The sequence below is a fragment of the Melanerpes formicivorus genome, unplaced genomic scaffold, assembly GCF_026170545.1.
Source record: "Melanerpes formicivorus ecotype bairdi unplaced genomic scaffold, bMelFor1.0.p_v2 SCAF_3, whole genome shotgun sequence".
NCBI lineage: Eukaryota > Metazoa > Chordata > Aves > Piciformes > Picidae > Melanerpes > Melanerpes formicivorus.
The window spans coordinates 38,096,063-38,117,769 of NW_027142355.1; the positions used below are offsets into that span (position 1 = coordinate 38,096,063).

At 47.7% G+C, this 21,707-nt stretch overlaps 1 protein-coding gene across 3 annotated transcripts in view; it reads left to right on the plus strand.

The window, feature by feature from the left end:
* The window catches only part of SRGAP1 (SLIT-ROBO Rho GTPase activating protein 1), a 187,065-nt gene that overhangs the window by 154,740 nt on the left and 10,618 nt on the right, over positions 1-21,707 (plus strand). For all 3 annotated transcript variants that reach the window (XM_068170431.1, XM_068170432.1, XM_068170436.1), the window contains exons 16-18: positions 8,523-8,628; positions 13,268-13,492; positions 14,087-14,166. In XM_068170431.1, coding sequence (XP_068026532.1) covers positions 8,523-8,628; positions 13,268-13,492; positions 14,087-14,166 — 411 coding nt within the window. The remainder of the gene's footprint in view (positions 1-8,522; positions 8,629-13,267; positions 13,493-14,086; positions 14,167-21,707) is intronic.

Here is a 21,707-nt window from a genome sequence, read left to right on the forward strand (position 1 = left end):
AGCAATAAGGTCTCCCCTGAGCCTTCTCTTCTCCAGGCTAAGCAACCCCAGCTCCTTCAGCCTCTCCTCACAGGGCTTGGGTTCCAAACCCTATGCAGAACTCAAGTGTCTGAGCTCTGAGTGCTGCCAGGCTGAATCTTCTAGTTGGGTAACAGTGTCTCACCACCAGTGCAGGAGAGGCCACGTGTAGAAAACCAGGAAGAGTATGGTGCTTTTGTAGAAGTTCCAACTAAACCAGAGTGATAAAGGCATGCAGGTCTCCAGCTGGCCCAAAATATTTAAGAGCCAGCAGCAACTGCTCTCTTGCAGAAGTTTTTCATGCTCTGTCAGTCTCTATTGATCCTGCTTTTGGCAGGGGGTTGGACTCAGTGATCTCTGGAGGTCCCTTCCAACCTCTCACATTCTGTGATTCTGTGATCACCAAAGCACTGAAATTATATATTTGAATGTTTATTGGCTTTTATCATGCTCCACTACTTCAGAATTACTGCTTAATTAAACTTCACTGTACATTTCCCTAATGTTATTTAGCATTGATCTATCCTCCTCTCCACTGATAGTATTTGCTGTATTTGTATGTGGGGGCTTCTATTAGTAATTGTGTCTTCTCCCCTCTCAGGCTCCCTTTACTGTTCTGAGGCAGATTGTTCTCTTTTGAACTGCTTCATTTAATGTCTGCCCTTGCAGAAACCTCATCATGAGTCACCAGGTGGTTATCAGTAAGTTTGCTGATGACACCAAGCTGGGGGCAGGAGTTGATCTGCTGGAGGGTAGGGAGGCTCTGCAGAGGGACCTCGACAGGCTGGACAGATGGGCAGAGTCCAAGGGCATGAGATTGAACACATCCAAGTGCTGGGTTCTGCACATCGGCCACAGCAACCCCATGCAGTGCTACAGGCTGGGGTCAGAGTGGCTGGAGAGCAGCCAGGAAGAGGGACCTGGGGGGTACTTGTTGATGGTAGGCTGAACATGAGCCTGCAGTGCATCCAGGCAGCCAAGAGGGCCAATGGCATCCTGGCCTGCATCAGGAAGAGTGTGGCCAGCAGGAGCAGGGAGGTCATTCCGCCCCTGTACACTGCACTGGTTAGGCCACACCTCGAGTCCTGTGTCCAGTTCTGGGCCCCTCAGTTTAGGAAAGATGTTGACTTGCTGGAGCGTGTCCAGAGAAGGGCAACAAAGTTGGTGAGGGGTTTGGAACACAAACCCTATGAGGAGAGGCTGAGGGAGCTGGGGCTGCTTAGCCTGGAGAAGAGGAGACTCAGGGGTGACCTTATTGCTGTCTACAACTACCTGAAGGGGGGTTGTAGACAGGTGGATGTTGGTCTCTTCTCCCAGGCAGCCAGCACCAGAACAAGAGGACACAGTCTCAGGCTGTGCCAGGGGAGGTTCAGGCTGGAGGTCAGGAGGAAGTTTTACACAGAGAGAGTGATTGCCCATTGGAATGGGCTGCCTGGGGAGGTGGTGGAGTCGCCGTCATTGGAGGTGTTCAAGAGGAGACTTGACAGGGTGCTTGGTGCCATGGGTTAGTTGATTAGGTGGTGTTGGATGATAGGTTGGACGTGATGATCTTGAAGGTCTCTTCCAACCTGGTTTATTCTGTTCTGTTCTATTCAGGTGTTCTGTCTGTCTTAAAACATGTTACTTCTCATGGAAGAGAAAAGTGGGCATTAATTGATCCTGGGTCTCTGCAGTAAGCAAAGGTGACACTGCCTCTCCAGACCAGATTCCAGTGTTCCTGGAGGCCGAAGATCACACTTTCAAGCATTGAGGCTTTATGCCTATCTTATGCTATTGCTCCTTAGCCCGTGGCTGACAGAGGCTGACAGTTGATGAGTGGTTCTTTTATTTATGCAATGACATTAGCCTCATCCAGATTCAGTCATCCAGTTCAAGGACAAGGAGTGTTTGCAGGGGAAGTCCACAGGAGACCAATGAATAAATCTTTTCCAAGAGCAGTGCAGGATTGCATCTCAACAGATTTCCCTGTGAAGGTTGTCATCTGCCTCTTTGGAGGATTTTAGGAACAGATTGGACAGCCATCTCTCAGGTCATTTAAGTGAAGTCAGAGGATGAGACTGTAGACTTAAATGGCCTCTGAAGAGTCCTCTGAGCTCTTTGGTTTCACTTTTTGTAGCAACTGGTCAAGGCTTCTTAGATCCCAATCTCCTCTGATGCTTAGATGTCTAGATAATTGTATGAATACACAGCAAACCAAGCTTCTTTTATTACTAGGGTGCTTTGCTCCATTATTTTCTGATAAAAATACATTAATAGTTCTGAGCCCAGGTGCTCAGCTCTTCCCCAGAGTGCTGTAGTCAGTATTCAGTATCACTAAGGTTGGAAGAGAACTCAAAGATCATCGAGTCCAACCTGTCACCACAGACCTCATGACTAGAGTAGGGAGGACACTGCTGCCCACTGCAGGCTTGAACTCACGACCTTCACCATTAAGGGTCTGATGCGCCACCAACTGAGCCACAGTATGGAACCTCTAAGTTATGAAGTCCTAGAAGCTGGCTTCTTCCCCTTCTCCTGTTTCACCTCACAAATGCCTCCTGTGCTCTGGGCTGCCCTGTAACTCCACTTTGACAGGAGCATGGTATGCCCGTGCCAAACACCTTTTTCTCTGGCTGCCAGGAAACTCGCTCGTGGGTTTGGCTGAGATGGGTCTGGAAGGCAGCCATATCAAACCAGAGCAGCAGAAATGTTGCACTGCTCTAAGAACTGGGAAGTAGAAAACAACCATTTCTATTTGTGAGGTTTGCCTGATGGTAGTCTTGATTTGTGGTTGATATTCATGTGTCCTTCACACAGATCTCCCTTCCCTCACTCACTCCCCAGTCAGTAAAAAGACATTAGCTCTCAGTGTGCTTGGCCTTGCCTGAGGCTTGTCCTGTTGCTTGTCTTTGGGAATGTGAGTCTCATCATATCATTAGAGTAATGAACCAGTTCTAAAATCTCCTGATTTCTATTCCTGCTTGGCAGCTAACTGCATTATTAGGACAAGTCCTGTACTAGCAGCACTTTGGTTTTCTTAGCTGACAAATGGGTAATGCTTCACCAGGTGCTGAGGTAGGGCTAATTACAGAGTAATGAAAAGAGGGTCTGCAGCACAAGTGCTGTGAGGAGGGAGACACATTTCAGCTATCTGCAGTGTTGGGATTGCTAGCAGTTTCACACAGCAACCAGCTTGTAGCTTGGATGGCCATTCTACCCCGAGGCTTTCTTCAGCAAAGTTGATGGAGGCAAAGCAATGCTTCCTCTTCCCTCTGCATGAGAAGCAGCAGGGCTGCAAATTATTTCTGCCTGGATGCAGAAAGATTGTGTTCATTCCTCCTTTCCTACAACCCACTCATACATTTCATGCATGCCAGCAATGAGTACAGCTAGTGCATTTTGTGGGTCTGGTTTGAGTTCAGCAATGGCAGGACCTTGTCCAGGGACAATCTCCAGAACTGGCTGGAAAAGGCAGCTCTGCATCACAATGTATTAGGCAAAGGTGGAATGCAGGAGACAAATCCCAGTGCTGTGTCACAACTTCCCTCCAGCTTCCCACATTCAGCACACAGGGCAGAAAGGCTGGAGAAGAGCTGTGCCACAGCACCACTCAGCAGTGCTACTGCAGCAGGAGTGTTGAAAGACATTAGCAAAGAGACTTTGGACCTTCTTTCCTCAGCCCTACTCCATAGAACATCCATCTGCACACATGCACACAGGCTCAAAACCACCCAGACCTACAACTCTGCATACAGACTCATAAACAGGCTTGTCAGGAGCGAGGTTGGCTGGGCTGGATGCTCACAAGGCACTCCAGCTGCAGTAGCAGCTGCTTTTGTTGGAAGAACTGGCAGGCTCCTTCCACCAGGAGTGGCTTAGTTTAGGCAGGTGGCAAAAGGCCTGGTGTCTGTGAGCTGTGCAGAGCAGCGTGGCACTACAGTGCAGAATTGAGGGTGTGTAGCATTGGCATCTCCAAGACATGATATGCACTGGAGAGGGAGAGGAGAATTGGGGTTGCTCTGCAGATTTTCACTGTGCAAGCAGCTCCTAAGCTTAGCACATCACTGCCATGGATTCCAGTTCTTAACCAGTAGCCAGAATTACTTCTTGATTCATGCAGTCCATGTTTAACAGAAACAGAAAAGTAACTTTCAGGTCCCATACTCCACTTGAGAAGGTGTAATGGCTTGAGCTGATTTTCAGCCACAGTTTGAGTTCAGTGTGACTCATTAGGTTACAAGTTACATAACTTCTCAGTAGTTCTTTTCCCCACCAGCTCTGCAGCAGGTCAGCAGGGACACCATTCCAACCCTCAGTTGCTCTGCTAAGGAAGAGGTTTTTTACCTCCTTCAAGAGGTTTGCTTTGCTGCTCCCACATTAGATGCCACAGCCCAAAAGGACATCTTTTTTGCCAGCAGTGACATGCTGTTCTCCTGCAGAAACTCCTGAGGAGCAGTTTCACCCATACCAGAATCTTATGTTCTCCAGCACACTAGTGGTGCTGAGGCAGTAGAATCTCCTCTGAATGCAGATATGGGAACTGGTTTCTCCTCCCAGTTTACCACACTGGCATTTCCTAATGAACTAGAGCACGTTTGTGTGGTAAACAGAAGTCTCACTGCCAGTGTTCTCTGCTTATGCTTAGTTCTTGGTACCAAAAGACTAATAGTAGTAAGTCAAGACACATTTTGCATCTGCACATAAATGTCAGACCGAAGAGCACAACACCAGGATCACTGTTTACATTTAGCATGTTTTCATGTGGGCAAGTGCTTTAAATGTGTGCTCTCAAATAGAATAGAATATTAAATAGAATAGAATAGAATAGAATAGAATAGAATAGAATAGAATAGAATAGAATAGAATAGAATAGAATAGAATAGAATAGACCAGACTAGGTTGGAAGAGACCTTCAAGATCATCGCATCCAACCTATCATCCAACACCACCTAATCAACTAACCCATGCAACCAAGCACCCTGTCAAGTCTCCTCCTGAACACCTCCAGTGATGGTGACTCCACCACCTCCCCAGGCAGCCCATTCCAATGGGCAATCACTCTCTCTGTGTAAAACTTTCTCCTGACCTCCAGCCTGAACTTCCCCTGGCGCAGCCTGAGACTGTGTCCTCTTGTTCTGGTGCTGGCTGCCTGGGAGAAGAGACCATCATCTGCCTGTCTACAACCTCCCTTCAGGTAGTTGTAGACAGCAATAAGGTCACCCCTGAGTCTCCTCTTCTCCAGGCTAAGCAGCCCCAGCTCCCTCAGTCTCTCCTCATAGGGCTTGTGATCCAAACCCCTCACCAACTTCGTTGCCCTTCTCTGGACTCGTTCCAGCAAGTCAACCTCCTTCCTAAACTGAGGGGCCCAGAACTGGACACAGGAGTCGAGGTGTGGCCTAACCAGTGCAGTGTACAGGGGCAGAATGACCTCCCTGCTCCTGCTGGCCTCACTGTTCCTGATGCAGGCCAGGATGCCATTGGCCCTCCTGGCTGCCTGGGCACACTGCAGGCTCATGTTCAGCCTACCATTGACCAGCACCCCGAGGTCCCTCTCTGCCTGGCTGCTCTCCAGCCACTCTGACCCCAGCCTGTAGCACTGCATGGGGTTGTTGTGGCCGATGTGCAGAACCTGGCACTTGGATGTGTTAAATCTCATGCCCTTGGACTCTGCCCATCTGTCCAGCCTGTCGAGGTCCCTCTGCAGAGCCTCTCTACCCTCCAGCAGATCAACTCCTGCCCCCAGCTTGGTGTCATCAGCAAATTTACTGATGATGGACTCAATGCCCTCATCCAGATCATCAATAAAGATGTTAAAGAGCACAGGGCCCAGCACTGATCCCTGGGGGACTCCACTGGTGCCTGGCTGCCAGCTGGATGTGGCACCATTCACCACCACTCTCTGGGCTCAGCCCTCCAGCCAGTTCCTAACCCAATGCAGTGTGCTCCCGTCCAAGCCATGGGCTGACAGCTTGGCCAGGAGTTTGCTATGCCACATTTTGTTGTATAAATGGCTTTTCAGCTATTGGAATCAGCTTCTGTTCCCTTGTTTCCAAATTGCTGGATATCCATTTCACTGCCACTGGACTTCCCTTTGATGCTGTTAATTGCAGCGTTTTTTTCTTGGCTGATGTAAAAAGCATTGCTGAAATGTTGAGGCTGTTTCTAACAGTGTCATTTACACAGAAAACACAGTGAGTCAAAAATGGAGCTGTTACTTCTTTTGACAAATAATTTCTGCTTTTATCCCATCACTACAGCACTTGCAGCCACATCAGCAGCAAGTTTGCTATGACACCAAACTGGGTGGAGTGGCTGAGATGCCAGAGGTTGTGCTGCCACTCAATGAGACTTAGGCTTGCGAGTAGGGCAGGGAGAACGTGACTGAAATTCAACAAGGGCAAGGGTAGAGTCTTGCACCTGGGAAAGAACAACCCCATGGATCAGTATAGGTTGGGGACTGGCCTGTTGGAGAGCAGCGAAGGGGGAAAGGACCTTGGGGTTCTAGTGGATGGAAGGTTGACCATGAGCCAGCAATGTGCTCTTGTGGCCAAGAAGGCCAACGCCATTCTGGAGTGTGCTGGAAGTGCTGTGGTTAGTAAGTTGAGAGAAGTTCTCCTTGCCCTCTACTTTGCCCTGGTAAGGCCACTTCTGGAATATTGTGTCTGGAATATTCTGGGCCCCTCAGTTCAAGAGGGACCTCAGGGAACTGCTTGAAAGAGTCCAGCACAGAGCCACAAAAATGATGAAGGAAGTGGAACATCTTCCTTATGGGGAGAGACTGAGGGAGCTGGGGCTCTTTAGCTTGGAGAAGAGGAGACTAAGGGGTGACCTCATTCATGTTTATAAAGATGTAAAGGGTGAGTGCCAAGAGGATGGAGCCAGGCTCTGCTCAGTGATGCCCAGTGACAGGACAATGGGCAATGGGTAGAAGTTGAGGCATAGGAAGTTCCATGGAAACATGAGGAAAAAATTTTTCCCTGTGAGAGTGCCAGAGCACTGGAACAGGCTGCCCAGCATAGTTGTGGAGTCTTCCTCTCTGGAGATATTCAAGATCTGTCTGGGTGTGTTCCTATGTGATCTGCTCTAGATGATCCTGCTCTGGCAGGGAGGTTGGCCTGGATGATCTTTCGAGGTCCCTTCCAGCCCCTAACATTCTGTGATCATCTTTCCAGCATGGAAGATTATGCAACCTTGTTATAAGTCATTAGGAACTGATGCTACCTTGTTTTGCCTGCTTCAGAGGAACTTTGGTGAACTGCTATAAATCCTTTGGGAAGATACACGTGATCTTTGTTGCTTACACACACAAAAACAAGGCTTTCTCATTCTTTGCTATTTAAATGGTTATAGGTGGGCATTTAAGCAAACTCATTAGAGAAGCTCCATGACTGGAATGTCATAACTGATACTCAAATAAAGAAAATGAATTTGTATTTGTAACTGATGGCAAACAGTTCTCCTTGTTTCCCTCAAGTTATTCATAGAATTACAGAATCATAGAATGGTCTGGGTTGGAAGAGACCTCTGAAGCTCATCCAGTCCAACCCCTTCTGCAGTCAGCAAGGACATCCTCAACTAGATCAGGTTGCCCAGAGCCCTGTCCAGCCTCACCTTGAATATCTCCAGAGAAGGAGATATTTTAGGCCTTTTCAATGGCTTGTACAAACCTCTGCTTCTACTGCTTGCTTTGCTGCCCTGTTTATTAGGTTACAGCTAGCATTCCCAGGAAAGTCTTTTCATATACCCTCTTTTGTTAGAAGGCTGCATCATAGAATCGTAGAAGCACAGATTTGTAGAATCACAGAATCACGGAATCATAGAGCGGTCTGGGTTGAAGGGACCTCTGAAGCTCATCTAGTCCAACCCCCTCTGCAGTCAGCAGGGACATCCTCAACTAGAGCAGGCTGCCCAGAGCCCTGTTGAGCCTCATTTTGAGTATTTCCAGGGATGGGGCCCCAACAACCTCCCTGGGCAACCTCTTTCAGTGTTCCACCACCCTCATGGTAAAGTACCTGTTCCTAATATCTAAATCCAAGCCTGCTCTTTTCTAGTTTGAAGCCTTTGCCCCTCATCCTCTCCCCACAGGCCTTTGTAAGCAGTCTCTCTCTTGTAAACCTCCTTCTGGTACTGGCAGGCTGCTATTAGGTCTCCCCAGAGCCTCCTCTTTTCCAGGCCGAGCAACCCCAGCTGCATCAGCCTGTCTTTGTAGCAGAAGTTTTCCAACCCCCTAATCAATTTCATGGCCCTGATATTGTGGCTTTGTGAGTCATCTAGCTCAGCAAGTGGCCAGAGTTTGACAGAGGCAGATTTGTGACTTCTTACCTTTAGAGAGGTTTACTTGTACACTGTGTGGTTGTAATGAGGAGAAGGACTTCTGGATCTTCCTTTTCTAACAGGCCAAAGTGAGAAGGTAGTGGCTAGGGATATGCGTTTGTAATGAGTCAAAGTAAATTGAGTGAACTGACTGAATGCTATTTTAGACCACCACATGAAAGGGAAGTTAAAATGCATTCTTCTCTTTGCAGGAATAGACAATCTCTATGAGAGGGCTCTCCACATCCGCAAACTCCTCCTTACTCTGCCCAGATCGGTCCTTATAGTGATGAGATACCTCTTCGCCTTCCTCAACCAGTAAGTGCTTTACAGTTCCCCAAGGTACTGTATCTTCAGCTGCCTTCCTCTGCTGGTATTGATGCTCTTTGGATGTACTCCTGCTCTCTGTGTAGAATTTACAGTTAAGCTCCGCTGAGCACAAACAAACCAGGATCTCCTAGCTGGCAATGAATGCAAGAAGGAAAAGAGCAATCCTCATTCAAATTAAAATTCCACTTGAACAAAACTGAGAAAGGTTGTAGTAGGACAGGTGAAAGTGCTTTCTGAAATGGGGAATGCAGGCTACAGCATGATCTGGATGAGGGCATCATGAGTAAATTTGCTGACAACACCAAGCTGGGGGCAGGAGTTGATCTGCTGGAGGGTAGAGAGGCTCTGCAGATGGACCGCAACAGGCTGGAGAGATGGGCAGAGTCCAAGGGCAGGAGATTGAACACATCCAAGTGCCAGGTTCTGCACATCGGCCACAACAACCCCATGCAGTGCTACAGGCTGGGGTCAGAGTGGCTGGAGAGCAGCCAGGCAGAGAGGGACCTGGGGGTGCTGGTCAATGGTAGGCTGAACATGAGCCTGCAGTGTGCCCAGGCAGCCAAGAGGGCCAATGGCATCCTGGCCTGCATCAGGAACAGTGTGGCCAGCAGGGGCAGGGAGGTCATTCTGCCCCTGTACTCTGCACTGGTTAGGCTGCACCTCGAGTACTGTGTCCAGCTCTGGGCCTCTCAGTTTAGGAAGGAGGTTGACTTGCTGGAACGAGTCCAGAGAAGGGCAACGAAGTTGGTGAGGGGCTTGGAACACAAGCCCTATGAGGAGAGGCTGAGGGAGCTGGGGCTGCTTAGCCTGGAGAAGAGGAGACTCAGGGGGGACCTTATTGCTCTCTACAACTACCTGAAGGGAGGTTGTAGACAGGCAGAGGTTGGTCTCTTCTCCCAGGCACCCAGTACCAGAACAAGAGGACACAGTCTCAGGCTGCACCAGGGGAGGTTCAGGTTGGATGTTAGGAAGAAGTTCTCTACAGAGAGAGTGATTGCCCATTGGAATGGGCTGCCTGGGGAGGTGGTGGAGTCGCCGTCACTGGAGGTGTTCAGGAGGAGACTTGATGGGGTGCTTGGTGCCATGGGTTAGTTGTTTAGGTGGGTTGGATTGGTTGATGGGTTGGACACGATGATCTTGAAGGTCTCTTCCAACCTGGTTTGGTTTATTCTATTCTAAATGAAGCATTCAAGCTGATAATAAAACAAGCTGATGAGTAAAGTGACAAATCAAAACTAACTACATTAAAAATAGTTTGTGTAACATAAAAGTAGAATCTGGTTTTGTTCCTTCAGCTCAGACTGATTTTAATCTCCTGACAGAAAAAATAAACAGTCTGTTGAAGCAACACAGGTACTGCAAGCTGCTTATTTGATGCTGGGCACTGCCAGGGTGAGAATTCAGGTTGCTGCTTTGATTTATTGCTGCTACCGGTACAGAGGACATACATCCCCTGTGCATGCTTCAGTGCAAAGCAGCTTGGTTCCCACATTGCAAAACACAGGCAGCTGCTGGAAGGAAGGCTATGTGAGAAAGGGAAATTGGTCTTTGTGTCTTCATCATCTCAGTCTCAAAGAGCAAATGAAAGACAGGTTGGGCAATTGTCTTGTTTCTCCCTTCGGTCCTTCACAGCCCTCTCTGGTTTTGCTGACCCCACTAAATGTTTTTTCTCTGTGTGCCTCATCTGATCCTGGCTTTTCTCTTTCTGCTTCCACGTGGTCTGTTTCCTATTACATCTGTTTTCATATTGCTTTTTCCATCTTTTTTTTTCCCTCCTAAACTTGCCCTCTGATGATTCATTTCGTCTTTGTGACCTTCCTCATGTCATCCATCCTGTTCCTATAGAAACAGGATCTGTGCAGCCAGGTTATGTATGCATGCCTGTTGTGATAGCAGTTCCCATTTCCTTTCATCTAGTAATTTCTGAACCACTTTCCACAAATATTTTTGTAAGTAGGGGCAGAGATCTAAAGTTTTATGAAAACAACCATCCATTTGAAAGATTAATTCATCCCCCCAAAAAGTGACTCTGTGTCAATGTCTCAAAGGCTTGTATCACAGCTTCTCCTCTACTTAGACCTACAGATTGGCCAGAGCTATATGAGGTTGTACTTGTTACATGGTCATGTTAGCTACATCTGTTCTCACCACAGGAATGCAATTCAAAAGCAGGCTAAATCCTTCACTGCCTCCAAATTCCTCCTGATACATCCACAGGAAAAACATTCCCATTGTTTGACTTTCTGCAAATCCAGTTCTGCTTTTTGCATGTACACTATGGCTGCTTGGCCACTCGCAGTCATTACACCACCTGGCAGACCTCATCTGGTGTAGCCTCCTGCTCAAAGCCTCTAAGGTTAGATCAAGCTGCTCAAGGCTTTGTCCAATCAAGAACCAAACAGGGCAGAGAGTTCACAGCCCCTCTGGGCAGTCAGTCCAAGTGCTTGGTCACCTTTATGGTAATGATTTTTTTTTCCCCTGCTTCAAGCTGGATTATCCTTGCTGTGACTTGTGTCTGTTGCCTCTCATAGCCTTTCTCTGCACCCGTGTCTGACTCTGTTTTGTTTATCACTTTGATAGAAGATTGCAGCTAGTTCTCCAGTAGCCTTCTCTTCTGAAAAAGAAAAAACAAAAACCAAAACAAGTCAAACAAAACCAACAAAAAGCCACACAAAACCAAACAATTGTCTCCACTTCACTTTATAACTCTTATGCTCTAGCTCCCCAGCCATCTCAGCAGTACTTTCCTGGACTTACACCAATTTGTCAGTCTCCCACAGCTAGATGTAGTGAGTTTGTGGGCAGGAGGAGCTCAGGAATTTTAGACTGTATGGTAAAAAGGAAAACTAGAAGTCACAAGAACCTTTGCAAGATCCAGGAACTTCAGAACACAATTCAGTATAAATTATTTAGGCAGTTGATAGGAAAGATGTGATCGAGGGCAGATGAGAAATGATACACATCTGTACCCACCTTGGATCCAGTCCACTTGGGCCTCAAAGGAAATGCACAGATGAGATAGAAGCAGCAGCAGTTGATGCATTTGACATTAGCCCATTAGGTTAGTGTACCCCAAACAGAATAGTGCAGTAGTGTGGGAACACATATATATTCCATACATAGATGTGTAGTAAATCACAGAATCACAGAATGTTAGGGGTTGGGAGGGACCTCAGAAGATCATTTAGTCCAATCCCCCTGCCAGAGCAGGATCACCTAGAGTAGGTCACACAGGAATGTATCCAGGCAGGTTTTGAGTGTCTCCAGAGAAGGATACTCCATAACCTCTCTGGGCAACGTGTTCCAGTGTTCTGTCACACTCGCAGTGACCAAGTTTTTCCTTATATTCACATGGAATCTCCTATGTTCCAGCTTGCACCCATTGCCCCTTGTCCTATCATTGGGCATCATTTAGAAGAGCCTGGCTCCATCCTTCTGACACTCACTCCTTCATGTATTTTTAAACATTAATGACATCACCTCTCAGTCTCCTCCAAGCTCAAAAGTCCCAGCTCCCTCCATCTTTCCTCCTATGGGAGATGTTCCACTCCCTTCAGCATCTTTGAGGCTCTGTTCTGAACTCTTTCAAGCAGTTCCTTGTCCTTTCTGAACTGAGGGGCTCAGAACTGGATACAAGAATAGAACAGAATAGAATAGAGTAGAGTAGAGTGGAGTAGAGTAGAGTAGAGTAGAGTAGAGAATAGACCAGGTTGGAAGAGACCTTCATGATCATCGTGTCCAACCTATCATCCAACACTATCTAATCAACTAAACCATGCAACCAAGCACCCCATCAAGTCTGGATGTGGTCTCACCAGGGCAGAGTAGAGGGGGAGGAGAACCTCTCTCAACCTGCTAACCACATCCCTTCTAATACACCCCAGGATACCATTTGCCTTCTTGGCCAAAAGAGCACTTTGCTGGCTCATGGTCATCCGTATAAACTACAGCCCAGGAGGTTCCACCTCAACATGAGGAAGAACTTCTTCACTGTGAGGGTCACAGAGCACTGGAACAGGCTGCCCAGAGAGGTTGTGGAGTCTCCTTCTCTGGAGAATTTTAAGACCCATCTGGATGCATTCCTGTGTGACCTGTGCTAGATTCTATGGTCCTGCTCTGGCACAGGGGTTGGACTCGATGATCTCCGGGGGTCCCTTCCAACCCCTAACATCCTGTGAGCCGTCTGTCCCCCCCGACCCCCGGGGCCCTTTCCCCTACACTGTTCTCCAACCTATACTGACCCATGGGGTTGTTCTTTCCCAGGGGCAAGACTCCACACTTGCCCTTGTTGTATTTCATTTAATTTCTCCCTGCCCAGCTCTTCAGCATGTCTGGCTGAATGACAGCACAACCTTCAGGTGTGTCACCCACTCCACCCAGTTTTGTGTCATCGGCAAACTTGCTGGCAGGGCGCTCGGTGCCCTCATCCAGGTCCATTGTAAACTCTCTTTACAGTGTCTGTAGCCTATGGAAGAAATCCCCCTTTTTGTTTTGTTACTTTATGTGGCAATGTGTGAAGGACTACAGGAAATCTCTAAGCTGTGATGACAAATAGTCTTTCTGGTATTGAGAAGGAGATTAGTCACAGTGGCAAAGCCAATTTGTCTTGATTTTTCTGTTCTAACAGCCTCTCACAGTACAGCGATGAAAACATGATGGATCCCTACAACCTGGCCATTTGTTTTGGGCCAACCCTGATGCCTGTTCCAGACATACAAGACCAGGTGTCTTGTCAGGCACATGTGAACGAGATAATCAAAACTATCATCATCCATCATGAGGCTATTTTTCCAGATGTTAAAGAACTTGATGGCCCAGTGTATGAAAAATGCATGGCTGGAGATGACTACTGGTAAGTCAGAAATGTTACCCTTCTCTCTTCCTCAACAAAATCGTTAGGGTGGCTGTCTGGGTGACTCCTGTGACACAGAATTCCTTTAGTACACAATAGAAGAATGAAGATACCTAAAAAAAAGCATTTAGGGTCTCATAGTACAGTGAAGCAAAGAAAAGTATGATGAGATTCCCTCCACCACCCACAGACCGTGCCTTCCGTTCAGCAAGATGCATGCAGAATTCCAAGCGTGCTGTGCAGTGTATGCAGCCAGGTAGCAAACTGACTCTCTGGCTCTGAGCCACCTTAACCAATTTCATCTTAGGATGTCTTCCTCCTGCTCCTTCCCTCTCTTAGCAGCACACACACACTTGCTATAAACAAAAGGATTCAAAGGTTCTGGGACCTTCTTACTAACTGAAAGTGTTGTGAGAGAGGTGTGTAGTCGACTTTGGTAGCTGTGTGTTCGCAGCATGCCGTGAGAATTCTGTTGCACAAAAGTTTGTAACATTGTAAGATTAATTTTCAGTGAGCTCCTTGGGATGGCATATTTTCCATATGGTCCTTTCCATAGGTCCTTTCTCCCTCTGCCTGACCTTTTCTTTCCTTCAGTGACAGCCCATACAGCGAACATGGTACATTAGAGGAAGTGGACCAGGATGCCAGTACCGAGCCCCACACCAGTGAAGACGGTATGTCTGCTACGTTGCTGGGCCTTTGATGGGAGCAGCTTTTGCAGGTGTTGCATGCAGGAGACCTCCTTCCTTTCCTACTTGTGTTTAATTTGAAAGAAGGGGATTTCAGTGCTGGTGTTCTGCAGCAAAGGCAGCATCTTTAATCTCTGTTTGTGTGCTTTTTCACTCCGATTCATCTGTGTTTGACCAGCTGTTTCCTTCTCCCCTGACTTGCCCAGTCACAGGAAGGGCAAGAGAGAAAGAAACTATTTCAGTCAGCACATAGTATTTTCTGAGAGAATGTTACATTTTTAGTGACTCTTTATCTTTTGGCTGCAAAACTCAACTTACCAAAAGTGTGTCTTTGAACATTTCAGCTGAGGGACATTTGCCATTCAGTGGGCTCTATTCTGAAATGAATGTAAAAGCTATGCCACCTAAAGGACTTCTAACTACTGAACAACACGTGTGTGTGTGTGTGTGTGTGTGTGTGTGTGTCCCACAGTGAAACTGCTGAACAACAGTCCTTTTCTACAAATATTAATCACATACTCTGACAGTTCTGGGCACAACAGATCCCCATGAAAAATGTGATGCATCTCTGTTACATCGATTCCTTTAGCCAGGCTTCCTAATGGTGTGTTTGACTGCAACATGTTTCAGTTGGACCATCCTTCAGATGTCTCCTCCAATAACTTCAGCCAGTTTCAAGGAAAAGCAACAGATGGAAAGAGATGTCAGAATTGTTAAATAGCTATCATTTTCCTGACAATTAATAGGGAGTTAGAGGTGAAGGATTCAGAGTGGCATTCCTTCCTGAGAAGAGCTGCAGCTTGAGTTCACTGTGTGTCTGGCCAGCAGGTAACCCAGAGGAAGCAACCAGCACACACTCACTGAGCAGCAGCAGAAGCAAAAGCTGTCCCTTGTCTATCTGAGTGGATGTGTGAAATGAAGAAGAGGAAGAGAGAGAGACAGGGGAAAGGGGAGGAAAAGATCTACAACAGAGAAGGATTTACTTTTATTTTTTTAAGAAGGATACCATCAGGGATGCTGGTTAGGAGCTGGGATGATTGCCACAGGGAAAGAGAACAGGAAAATGTATCTATAGGAAATCTGACTGCACTAGTCCCACTGCACACAGAACAATGTAAACAATAGCTCCACTCTAGCCATGCCCTCCTGCTTTGTCACGTAGGCAAGCTGTCAGTGACAGATTGCTTCTCTCTTCCCCTTTGCTGCCATGAGGAGGTGCAGGCACAGTCTATCAGTGCAGCTGTTTGGAGAGGAGGGACAGTTGGGTGGGCAGGCATTACAGAGAAGGGGAAACACTGAGGATAGGAGAGAAGTCAGTGTTAATCTTCTGTCTAGGGTGTGTTCCCATGCCTGCACCCACACTAGGGAATAGTGACAGCTTTACAAGACAGCCTGCATGTGTGGGTTTCTCTTGACCAGCTCTCTAGAGCTAAGCCCCTGCTGTCTTTCTACAACTCAGCTCTGCTAAAAATGGTGTGAACAAATTCATCACTGCACTTTTTTTTTTCTAAGAAAGTACAGCCGTATTTTGTAAGAGCTCCTTCTTCCAGTGGAGGTATGAAGCAAGAGTAGAAACTGAAGAAGTCTGTCTCTCACTTAGAGCACAAGTAAAGCAGTGAAACGCAGGCGTGTGACACGGCAGTTCAATGTACATGTGGGCCAGCTGTGGGGTTCCGTGAGCAAACCCCCACAGCAAACTCCTGGCCAAGCTGTCAGCCCATGGCTTGGATGGGAGCACACTGCATTGGGTTAGGAACTGGCTGGAGGGCCGAGCCCAAAGGGTGGTGGTGAATGGTGCCACATCCAGCTGGCAGCCAGTCACTAGTGGTGTGCCCCAAGGATCAGTGCTGGGCCCTGTGCTCTTTAACATCTTTATTGATGATCTGGATGAGGGCATTGAGTCCATCATCAGTAAATTTGCTGACGACACCAAGCTGGGGGCAGGAGTTGATCTGCTGGAGGGTAGAGAGGCTCTGCAGAGAGACCTCGACAGGCTGGACAGATGGGCAGAGTCCAAGGGCAGGAGATTGAACACATCCAAGTGCCAGGTTCTGCACATTGGCCACAACAACCCCATGCAGTGCTACAGGCTGGGGTCAGAGTGGCTGGAGAGCAGCCAGGCAGAGAGGGACCTGCGGGTGCTGCTTGATCATGAGCCTGCAGTGTGCCCAGGCAGCCAAGAGGGCCAATGGCATCCTGGCCTGCATCAGGAACAGTGTGGCCAGCAGGAGCAGGGAGGTCATTGTGCCCCTGTACACTGCACTGGTTAGGCCACACCTCGAGTCCTGTGTCCAGTTCTAGGCCTCTCAGTTTAGGAAGGAGGTTGACTTGCTGGAACGAGTCCAGAGAAGGGCAACGAAGTTGGTGAGGGGTTTGGAGCACAAGCCCTATGAGGAAAGACTGAGGGAGCTGGGGCTGCTTAGTCTGGAGAAGAGGAGACTCAGGGGTGACCTTATCACTCTCTACAACTCCCTGAAGGGAGGTTGTAGACAGGCAGAGGTTGGTCTCTTCTCCCAGGCAGCCAGTACCAGAACAATAGGACACAGTCTCAGGCTGCACCAGGGGAGGTTCAGGTTGGATGTTAGGAAGAAGTTTCACACAGAGAGAGTGATTGCCCATTGGAATGTGCTGCCTGGGGAGGTGATGGAGTCACCATCACTGGAGGTGTTCAGGAGGAGACTTGACAGGGTACTTGGTGCCATGGGTTAGTTGTTTGGGTGGGTTGGATTGGTTGATGGGTTGGACACGATGATCTTGAAGGTCTCTTCCAACCTGGTTTGGTTTATTCTAAAATAAATGAAGAGTTTATTCAAACTGAGAGAGAAAGACCCAAGTGGGCATAGAAAAGAAGTGCAGCTTTTCAGCAGCAGTCAAAAGCAATTGCTTCAAAACCACGCCTAGGAAAGATGTAAACACCAGCAAGATGCAGAGGAGCAGGACTATGGCATCATGTAGTGCATCACCTGCGCCTCAATAACCCTGAGCTCTGCCCTTTCACCACCTTGTTATAAAAACAGTTTTACATTCCTGTTGTCATGCTACTTGTGTTACAACAGTGTCACTGGTGAGGACAAACCCTCAAGAGAATAGCTGTCAACAGGACAAAGCTCTGCTAAAAGACATGGCTTTTTGTTCAGCAGCTTGGCCAGCAATTGAATCCTGGTTGCCTCACTGCACCTTTCTGATGAATTCAGTGCCAAAAGGAAGCAGACATTTGTGTTTACTACAACATAATCGTTAGCACCAAAATATTTGTGATCTAGGGAAAAGCAGCTGCAAAGATAAAACTCAGCAGGCCTGGAGTGCACACCAAACAGTTTGGTCTTAAGTTCCCAGGCTGCAAGCTCTACCATTTTTTCCCCGTGGCTATGGCTTTCCTTCATGACAGCACACTTTCCTAATGTCAGTTGCAGGGTTTACATTAAGTGCAGTCACCATCTCCTTGCACACACACTCACTCACGTGTTTGTCCTCTGGACAGGTCCTCTGAAAAAGTGTTCATGGCAGCAAACATGAGAATAGCTGAGGATTTTTTCAGTTTGGTTATTGAACTGTGATGGACAAAAAAAAAGGAAAGGCAGCTTATACTGGAGGCAGTGCAGAGGAGGGCAATGAAGCTGGGGAAGGGCCCAGAGAGGAAATCTTATGAGGAGCAGCTGAGGGAGCTGGGGCTGTTTAGTTTGACAAAGAGGAGGCTGAGGGGAAACCTCAGTGCTCTCTACAACTATCTCAAAGGACCTTGTGGAGGGACTGGTCCTGGTCTCTTCTCACAGGTAATTATAGTATCATCATAGTATCATTCAGGGTTGGAAGGGACCACAAGGATCATCTAGTTCCAACCCCCCTGCCATGGGCAGGGACACCCCACACTAGATCAGGCTGGCCAGAGCCTCGTCCAGCCTGGTCTCAGTGATAGAACAAGAGGGAATGGCCTGAAGCTGCAACTGGGTAGGGTTAAGCTGGACATTAGGAGAAAAAATGTTCACAGCAGGAGTGGTCAGCATTGGAATGTGCTGCCCAGGGAGATGGTTGAGTCACCATAAAGGTGGTTTGGATGTGGAGCTTGGGGATATGGTTTAGGGGTGAAGCTTGTAGAGTAGGGTTCTCAGCTGGACTTGGTGATCCTGAGGGTTTTTTCCAACCTGAATGTCTCTGTGATTCTGTGATATACTAAAGGTAATATTTTTGGGGGTTAATGTGATTGATTTATTGATTGCTGCTGAATACATCACTGCCAGCTGTGTGTGGTGAGAGGCATGGGATTGCTGCTGTATTGATCAGACATGGTACTTTTGTGTTTCCCTCATATGATGGAAGAAGCAGATTCTCTGAATAGGGGGGTGGGTTGTGCTGAAAATCTCATTAGGTTTATACATATGCAGGACCAGAGGGTTACAGGGTAATGAAAACAACCCAGAGATCAAAAGTGAAAGGATCTACTCTTCTACTTTACTTACCACTGTTACAAGAATGACTTGCTGTATAAAGCTACACTACAAGTGAATCTCTGTGCCTACTAGCATAAGCCTGTCTGCAGGAGCTGGCTCAGTAGTGCTGGGGATGTTTAGCTACAACTAGGAAACATCAGGACTTTTTGACAATTAAACTCTGTCTGTAGAGGTAAAATCTGGTAGGATGGGGAAAATAAGACTGGCAGGGAGGTGGGTGTTGGTCTCTTCTCCCTAGTATCAAGTGACAGCATGAGAGGAAACAGCCTCCAATTGTGCCAGAGAATTGGACATCAGGAAACATTGCTTTACTGAGAGAGTGGTCAGGCATTGGGATAGGCTGCCCAGGGAGATGGTGGAGTCACCATCCCTGGAGGTGTTCAAAAAACATGTAGACATGGCACTTCAGGACATAGCTTAATGACCATGGTAGTGTTAGGTCAGCAGTTGGACTCAGTGATCTTAGGGGTCCTTTCCACCTGAAACAGTTCCATTACTATCATTGAGCATATAAATACTTCATAACTCCTTAATTTGAAGCATATAAATTGCCTTTTTTCTTCTGAGGTGGTTGTTATTCATGTTCTTCTGTGGATGGCTGGAAAGGGAAGAGTGAAGGAGATGCTCTGGAGTTTTCAGTCTTATTTAATTGCGCAGAAAGTATCCCTGTGAAGGAAAAGACAAGAGGGTTTTTATTTCCTTTCCCCAAGATCTGGAAATGAAGTTTATTTTGTGAAGTTCAGAACATCTATACTCAAGCTGAGGCACCAAACAATCTCTCTGTAATTCTGCTGCAGAAGGACCTTTACCTGAATGTGCTTCTGCAGTAAAGATTCAAAGGGTATCACAAAATCACAGAATGTTAGGGGTTGAAAGGGACCTCAGAAGATCATAGTATCAGTCAGGGTTGGAAGGGACCACAAGGATCATCTAGTTCCACCCCCCCTGCCATGGGCAGGGACACCCCACACTACATCAGGCTGGCCAGAGCTCATCCAGCCTGCTCTTAAACACCTCCAGGGACAGGGCCTCAACCACCTCCCTGGACAACCCATTCCAGGGCTTCACCACTCTCATGGGGAAGAACTTCCTCCTCACATCCAGCCTGAATCTCCCCACCTCCAGCTTCATTCCATTCCCCCTAGTCCTGTCGCTCCCTGAGATCCTGAGAAGTCCCTCCCCAGCCTTCCTGTAGGCCCCCTTCAGATACTGGAAGGCCACAATGAGGTCACCTCGGAGCCTTCTCTTCTGCAGACTGAACAGCCCCAACTCCTTCAGTCTGTCCTCATAGGAGAGGTGCTCCAGCCCTCTGATCATCCTCGTGGCCCTTCTCTGGACACCTTCCAGATCATCCAGTCCAAGCCCCCTGCCAGAGCAGGATCACCCAGAGCAGATCACACAGGAGCACATCCAGGCAGGTTTTGAATATCTCCAGAGAGGGAGACTCCACAGCCCCCCTGGGCAGCCTGTAACAGTGTTCTGGCACCCTCACAGGGAAAACATTTCTCCTGATGTTTCCATGGAACTATTGTTCAAGTTCTACTGAAGCAGCCTTTAGCATATTTCTTTTACCTTCAGTTTGCTGGAGATTTTTTTGTTTTTCATTCTTGTTGGGTGCCTATGGAAAAAAGGAGATTAGGTTTGTTTTCAGAGGAAATAAGAGAGAGTTTCCTGAGGAAGTTAAACAGATGGGCTTCTCCTGGGAAAGCATACATACAATTAATATCATTCTATTCATAGGTATCTCACAAACACAGGGTGAAAATTGAGATGGTAGCTGTGCTGGAAGCAAACATCAGAGGGCAGACTCCCAGTTATCCTGTCCCAGCACACAGTAACTTTCCTGTTTCCAGCAGTGTGTGTTGTGAGCAACATTTTGCCAAATTCTGTTGTGTTAATACCTTGCAACACTTCTTTGCTTTTGCTGTTCCCCAGTCTGAGGACTGGAGAAGAGGAGGCTCAGGGGAGACCTTAGGGCTCTCTACAACTACCTGAAGGGAGATTGTAGCCAGGTGGGGGTTGGTCTCTTCTCCCAGGCAAGCAGCACCACAACAAGAGGACACATTCTCAAGCTGTGCCAAGGGAGATACAGGCTCGAGGTGAGGAGAAAGTTCTTCACAGAAAGAGTTACTGGCCATTGGAATGTGCTGCCCAGGGAGGTGGTGGAGTCACCCTCACTGGAGGTGTTCAAGAGGGGATTGGATGTGGCACTTGAAGCCATTTACATGAAACTTCCTATGCCTCAACTTAGTCTCCTCTCCTCCAAGCTAAAGAGCCCCAGCTCCCTCAGTCTCTCCTCATAAGGAAGATGTTCCACTTCATCATTTTTGTGGCTGTGTGCTGGACTCTTTCAAGCAGTTCCCTGAGGTCTTTCTTGAACTGAGGGGCCCAGAATATTCCAGACAATATTCCAGATGTGGCCTCACCTGGGCAGAGTAGAGGGGGAGGAGAACTTCTCTCGACCTACTAACCACAGTCCTTCTAACACACCTCAGAATGGCATTGGCCTTCTTGGCCACAAGAGCACATTGCTGGCTCATGGTCAACATTCCATCCACTAGAACCCCAAGGTCCTTTCCCCCTTCGCTGCTCTCCAACAGGTCAGTCCCCAACCTATACTGATCCATGGGGTTGTTCTTTCCCAGGTGCAAGACTCTACCCTTGCCCTTGTTGAATTTCATTCCATTTCTTCCTGCCCAACTCTCCAGCCTCAGTCTGGCTGAATGGCAGCACAACCCTCTGGCGTGTCAGCCACTCCACACAGTTCTGTCATCAGCAAACTTGCTGACAGTGCACTCTCTGCCCTCATCCAGGTCATTGATGAACATCTTTTGGTTCTATTAAAAAACCTGTGTGAGATCTGCTGGGCACTCCTCCCTGAGGGGCTGAGATTTGTTACCCAGGCAATCTAAGGAACACATCTCAAAAGTCACATCTATTATGGATACATTACCAATTCATACAGCTGGTTCCTTCAGACCTCTGAGAGAGGATTTGTGTCTTGGAGGCAGTGATACAAAAATCAGATTCCCATCATGCACTGCTATTAGATTAGTGTAATTCCACTGAGGGAGACAG